Here is a 7,242-nt window from a genome sequence, read left to right on the forward strand (position 1 = left end):
TCAGGTAGAATTGCATCATCTGCACCCAGAGGAGTGCAGGGACTGCTCCCCCCCTACTCCCCCAGGGGCACATGGGCCTCAACAGGGGCAAGGAGGGGTGAAGAGGAGGTAGGGCCATGTCTCTGTGCTGGTCCTTGGAGCTGGCCAGTTACACTGGGGCTAGTAAACTGCATCCCATACAGGTAGTGGGGGCATAGCTTCTGCATGCCCAGGAGCTCTGGGAAGCAGCCAGCCCCTCTTGAGTGTAGAGGCTGCAGTTTGGGACAGCCCTTATACAGGGGTGGAGAAGTCTTTATTCACTCCCTTCAGTGGCCAGATAAGGCCACTATCCATCCAGTCCAATCCAAAATAAATAATTTGCTCATTCTCTTTGCCTTAAGACTATGGGCCCATCCTGAAATCCCCTGACCAGGAAAAATTGCTACTAAAAGTCAATAGACCTGGTGCTGATCTCATTTACACCCATTTTAAACCAATGTAACACAGGTGATTTATTCTCAGTTTACACCAACGTGAGGTCTGCTCTGTGTAAGCTCAAAAGCTTGTCTCTCTCACCAATAGAAGTTGGTCCAATAAAAGATATTACCTCACCCACCTTATCTCTCTAATATCCTAGGACTGACATGGCTACAGCAACACAACATAAAACTTGTCTATAGATTGTAAGATTTTCTGGGCAGGAACTTTTGCTTATTATGTGTATTTAAGGCACCTAGTACAATGAAGTCCAGTCTCATTTAGGGTCTTCAGGTACTATCCTAATACAAATAATAAGTCATAGTACAAAATGTACATGTTGTTTTTGTTACGGGGAAGTATATTATAAAGAATTCCCTTGGGCCTGGTCTGCACCTAAAACGTAGGTTGACCTAGCTACGTGGCTCAGGGCTGTGAAAAAGTCACACCCCATGCCATAAGGTAGATGTAACCCCCTGTAGCAGGGTGGCTACCCACTCCAGCCCTGACAGGGCTAAAACCAGCCTGGGGAGAGGGCTGGAGGGCTGGGAGAACAGCCCAGGCTGAGTGGGAAGCAGGCTCAGCAGGGGCCACGCCCCAATCAGGGCCCAGCTGGCCCTATAAAGGCTTGAGCCTGGAGCTCAAGAAGATAGTCTCTCTCAGCTGTAGAGAGAGAAGGGCCTGGCTGCAAGGGAGCTGAGCAGGGCTGGGGGAAGGCTAGAGGAGCTGGGGAGCTCCAACCTGAAAAACCCCCAGGCTGTGGGCCTAGCTGAAGGCCTAAGACCAGTACCGGGGCTGCAGAGGGGCAGCCCAGCTATAGAGAGAGGCAGCAGGTCCAGCCCAACCTTGCCTGTGATGAGTGGCATATACTGCAGTCTGCCCCAGGGAGTGGGGCTAGATGGTGACTGGCAGTAGCCGTACACTGAAGTGAGGTGGGGTTAGTGGGTGGGGGTTCCCCTGGGGTGGGAGACCCTGAGACTGAGGGGTTTTGCAAGGGGGGCAGAAACCCAGTGAAGGGGCACCGGGGTCCTGGGAGGGACACAGGGCCAGCGTGAGGTAAGGTGGATCACCGGCCTGCAGAGGGTGCTCCTGGCTGAAAAATTAGCTAATTCCCAGAGACGACCACCAGGAGGCGCCGCAGGGGTGAGTCCAATGCCTTACACCCCCGCTGTAGACTCTGCCAAGCTGATGGGAGAATTCTTCCATCATCGTAACTACTGTCTCTGGAGCAGGTGGATTTGCTACAGTGATGGAAAAACCCTTTCTGTGCTGTAGCAAGGATCCACGCTACCATAGTAGTGCTGTGGCTGTGCTGCTGTAGCCTTTGTAGTACCTCTCTGTGGAAGCAGATGATCTCTTCTAACCACAGATTTGAAACTGACACATCAACTAAGACCCTGGGGTCATTCCTTTGTGTGTGATAAACTTTGGCAGCAAACTTTCAAATCCCAGTTGCAGCCACTAGTCAACTGTGATATGTTGGGGGGGAGGTTGTTTGTTTTTAGGGTTTGTCTACATGGGGACATCCAGGAAAATTAATCTGAATTAACTAAAGGTATGAAGTGGATTAACTGAATCACCTTAAATCACTGTATGGATGCTGTTATTCAGATGGCCTTTATTTGGTTTAACTTAATTCACTTTGGAAGTGATTTAAGATAAACTGAATTAAAGCCACTTTAATTCTCAATGAAGGTATTCATGCAGGGGTTTAATGCAGTTTAACTAATCCACTTCCAACTCACACCTTTAGTTAATTTGGATTAACTTTCCTGGATGTCCCCCCAATAGACAAGCCTCATTTATTTAATATTGGGCAGGAGGTGGATTTCCTCTCATCTAGAATAGTAGCTAATTATCCAAAATAGTAAAACTCTGAAATTTTTCCTGGATTTTCAAATCACCAACAAAAATAACAGAGACTCCTTCCTTGGGACCCAATCCTGCTGTGGGATCAGGCATTGGAATGCTTGAGAGATGAGTTTCTTAAATGCTGGTAGTATTCTAGCTTCTCTCTGTTGAATGTGGATCAGATTATTGATTAGGGTAGCATTTATGTCAGTGATGAAGGTAACTTTTTCTTCCTTACAGATTTTACTTATATTTTAAAAGAATAGCCACTTCCTTAACATAGGGTAACTAACCATTTTCACTTACAAATATAATTAATTTAAAATCAGAAGGAAGCTCAGTTGCATTCAGCGTAAATTTTAAAAAGTTAGATGTTTATTTGTGAATCACACCTTTTGTTCTATCCTATACTTAGTTATCTTTTAATTAAAATAATTTAATGTAGAAAAACACCTTGCAAGTGGAGGACTGGGTGTATTATATTCAATAGCATATTATATGTAACAGTATTTTTCCATTGATCCAAATAACTGCAGTTATAGCTTGAATAATAATTATGAAAAATACTATTTCAACTGCTTAGGTGTTTTAGTCAACTATTGATCCTAGTACTAGCTCTTTATGGAATTCAGTAACTTTGGAATAAACTCATAAGAAAGCTGCACAATTTTGGACCTAACATAGAACCTACATTACACTGAAGGTCTGTGTTAAGTCTCCTTTTTATATATAAAATATATTCCTTTAATAATATTGGGTGAGATTTTTATTCAGTTACTGATGTGAATCCAGAGTAACTCCACTGAAAACAGTAGTTATTCCAGATTCACACCAGTGTAATAGAGAGTAGAATCCGACCCTTGCATAATAACTGGTTTAATAATAACCTTGGAATAAATGGGTCTTCATTGTCTGAAAGGATGGTTTAATGTATTGCCTTTATCTGTTTCAGAGACATTTGTTGTATCAATAGTATGAATGGGTGAAGTTATTAAACTCAATTTTACTTCCATTTATACCCTTTACGTCTGATGAAAATACCATTGCTGTGACCTCTGGAAAGGATGGTGGAGTCCTATTAAGCTGCCGCTTCGTACCATAGTAATTCCATGGTAATAAATGCTGTATTTTGCGTAGCTATTAAATAAAAAATGGAAAAGCTGAGATATTCCCCGCACGGGCTTCTCACACTGGATAGATCATCTGTCACGTAAATAAATAAGCTAGATAGTTGCACAGTATCAAATTATCCTTATAAATAAAGGCATCATCACTTCTTTAAACACCCATCGCCAAATCTCTTCAGATATGGGGAGATTTGACAGTTCAAAAAAAATTCCTTAATTTATTCAACCAAATATACAGACAGAGAATGAAAAAAGAGGGTGGTCCCTTGAAGCCCCAGCCATAATTTTTGTGCCCCGCAATTGAACTGTGAACGTAGAGAGAGAGAACTTTTGGTGCAGTGTAAATAAACAAGGAAGATACAATCAACAGAACGGGTTTGTATGCGTTATGTTTAATAATATATAAATTACTATTTACAGTGTAGTCGTTGTATAGTGCTTGGATCGTGGTTTATTCCTATTATAATGATCTGAGATAGAGGCCTTCCAGGACTTGGCGTCTGTGAGAGAATTCAAGATTGGCAATACAGTTTGAAGGGTCAAACAATGTTCCCATTTTATTAAGCCAGAAACATGGCTTAGCTCCATAGCCACGAAGCAAAGCTGTGATCCTGCGGTCAAGCATTCATTTGATCAAGTGTTTACTTAGCAACTTCTTTGGCGCTGTATTCAACCAAACGATATTTCTTTTAATAGAATTTCTTGGTTTGACAAACAAAAAAAAAAAAGTTCCACACGCGACTTTCTTCTAATTACAATCTTAACCCTCCCTTCTTTCTTGCGTCGGGTTCTTTCATCACAATCCACGGCTTACATTTCACACTCGGGCTGGGGCACGTAATTACGCAGACACTTATCTAGTGCATTTACTAATTGACCAGAGAGGAATGAAGAGGAAAAAGGAAGAAAAGACGGCGCTTTGCTAAAAATAATATTAAAAAAAAAAGTTTTTCTCCTGCACTTCATTTGTCAACAGCCGCAGCATCACGATGCACTTGTCAATTTCACCTGTTTCCTTCTTATCTTTGAACGTTCATTTCAACAGGTTTGGAAAACTGTCTTTCTGGGTTTTTAAACATTTTCCTTTCAGTGCTATTTGCCATAATTGAGCACATATTTAAGGTCTTTGCCTGGTTGAGGTTTGTAACTAAAATATAGATCTAATAATAGTTGCCGTCTAATTTCCCCAATAATTTAATAAAAAGTTCAACTATCAAATCATACAGTCTTTATAAAGGACAATGTCCTGAATCACTGATGGCATTTAGTGCAGAGGAAGAAGTGAATTTTAATAATACCACAAACGTATTTCCTCAAACCTTTATTTAAAAAAAAATCCATCAGACATGCGCTAAGAAATACTATTTTTACACTGCTTAACATTAACTGTATTGAAAAGGCATGCATTTTATGTTTCTGACAGAAAAGATTTATTTTCCACCCTTTTATATAGTCGAAGCTTGAAACCAATATATGACAATTGTTTAGAAATCTATAAAAAATATTGTTTCATTATTCTAGTATAGCAGATAAAAATGTCCCACATTTCTGAGGGCTCAATACAAAAATGTGACCGGGGGCTTGATTTTTCTTGGAGACGCTGGAAGAGCCAGTTTAAAGCCCCAAGAACCAGAATTTAGTCAAAATGTCAACAACTTAATAGGGTCAGGAAATACCTAGTTTTCGAGAATTTACAGTAGTAGAATTCTCAGGAACCAGGCCTAGTGCTTTAGGAAAGGCGTAGAGGTTTATTGTACTCACAGCCTCAACCACATGAGAGAGAGATTCAGTGTGATGCAGGACATAGCATTTGCTACTGAGACATAGATCTATATAGCAAATGAATGGTCTCCAGAATTAATGTCCCATTTTCTTTGGTTCTCAACAACTGGATCTCTACTAACAAGAAAAATGGGAATTGTAAACAAGACCTTTGTAAAAATACCCTTTGAACCTTTAACAATATTTTAGAGACAAATTCGCCTTTCACCTGAAAGAGAAAGCCAGCTTGTGATCAGCCACAGCTGCTTGGAGTTATATTTTTATTCGTAGAGTAGTATGAGTGTTTGCATATGTTTGGATAACATTTGAACTAATCAAACGACAGCGTTTCTCTTTTATTAAGGGTTGCTAGAGCAAGGGGGTTATCCACCCCCTTCGCAGGTGCCCGGTGTGGGAGAAAGACGGATACTGGGAACATGCAGGGTTCCAAGTTAAATGGATCCCTGGTGTGCATAGGACTTTGTTTTTGTCGCGTCCTTTTAATAAGTTACGGGCTGAAACAAAGGCAGGAAGACACACCAGAGAGCGGGGTGAAGGGATCCTATTGACATGCTGTGCGTATAGAGAACACTGGCGGAAGATGCCGACTTCATCAGCCGCTAACTGGAACACGGCGGTTCGGCTGCACACGTGGAGTGCGGAAAGGTGCGGGGGGCGCAGCAGGATGGGAGGGAGGTTATACGTCCCCATCCACAAGGCTGAAATATTTGCCCGGATTTGGGAAACACAGGTACGGGACGGCGCTGCCCGGATAGAGCAGGGGGAAGGACAGCGGCAGTAAACAACGACGGAGGAAAGTGCTGTCTTTGTACAGGGTCGGGAAGGCGAGTGAAGCCGCGGCTGCCGCCCCCTGGGGTAGCAGTTCCCCAGGCGGCTCTGCCTGGCCCGGAGCGGGGCCCTCCAGGTCCGCAGACATTTGTCTCTTGAGCTTATTGCGGCGGTTCTGGAACCAGATCTTCACCTGGGTCTCGGAGAGCTGCAGGGCGCTGGCCAGGCCGGCTCGCTCGGCGCTGCTCAGGTAGCGCTTCCTGTCGAAGGCGGACTCCAGCCGGAAGACCTGGCTCTTGGAGAAGATGGTGCGGGTCTTCTTCTTGCTGGCCCCCGCCAGTAGCTTGCTGCTTTTCTTGCTGCAGCTCCCGGGGGCCCCGGCGGCTCCTCCTTCCAGGTGCGAGGGGTCGGGGCCGCGGGGCCGGGGGGAGCCCGCTCCTCCTCCTGCTTCACCGCCGGGCCTGAGGCCCAGTCCTGCAGCCCGGTCCGCTGCCATCCGGCAGGTCTCCTTTCCTGCAGTGGCAAAGCACAACATCAGCCCTCCCCGCCGCAGCAATAGCCCGCACCCCCCACGCCTCCGGCTGGGAGCCCGATGGGCAGCGGGAACTGCTGAGGGCGAGTCTAGCAGTCCGGGGTGTCTAGCAGCAACCCCCAGGGGGGACCTCTCTCGGGCGAAGAGCTTCCGATGAGGGATCCAGGGGCACCTCAAGGGATGGGGAGCCGTAGAAGAGAAATTAGGTGCCCCAGGGTTTAGGACAGGGCCATAAGGCGGCGAGAGTGGGGTAGGGTACCCGGTATAAACAGCCTGAAAGACTGGGGGGACGCGGGGAGGGATAGTTATCTATCCCGCATTCATCACCATGGCAAAGTGTAACAGGAGAACCAGGTGTGTGCAGTGTGAGTGAGGTATCGATGCAGCCACCCAGCCCACACTCGTCCCCATGGCATCCAAGCCCCTGGCTGTACATGAATGCACCGTGCAGTATATGAATGCTGTGGGTGGGTGGGTGAATGTACAGTGTGTGCGCAGTGTATTTGTGTAGGCGAGTGTGTGCAGTGTGGATAATGCAGTAGGTGTGGGTATACAGTATGTCTGTGTGTATAGGTGTGGTATGCAGCAAAGGTGGATGATGTGTGCGCAGTTTGTGTAGGGGGGACATGCAGGTGTGCATTGTGTGGCAGTGTGCAGGGGTGTGTGCAGTGTGTTCAGGGATATGGATGCAGTAGGTGGGGGGTGTTTGCAGTGTGTGGAGGTGGG

At 45.4% G+C, this 7,242-nt stretch overlaps 1 protein-coding gene across 1 annotated transcript in view; it reads right to left on the bottom strand.

Annotated features, from left to right (window-relative positions):
• Positions 1–5,602: 5,602 nt before the first annotated feature.
• LOC112107629 (homeobox protein HMX2-like) overlaps positions 5,603–7,242 on the bottom strand; it is a 2,089-nt gene continuing 449 nt past the window's right edge. Inside the window, exon 2 of the mRNA XM_024201415.3 lies at positions 5,603–6,497. Coding sequence (XP_024057183.2) covers positions 5,893–6,497 — 605 coding nt within the window. The 3' untranslated portion in view covers positions 5,603–5,892. The remainder of the gene's footprint in view (positions 6,498–7,242) is intronic.

The sequence above is a fragment of the Terrapene carolina genome, unplaced genomic scaffold (assembly GCF_002925995.2).
Source record: "Terrapene carolina triunguis isolate 2854851 unplaced genomic scaffold, T_m_triunguis-2.0 Scaffold66, whole genome shotgun sequence".
NCBI lineage: Eukaryota > Metazoa > Chordata > Testudines > Emydidae > Terrapene > Terrapene triunguis.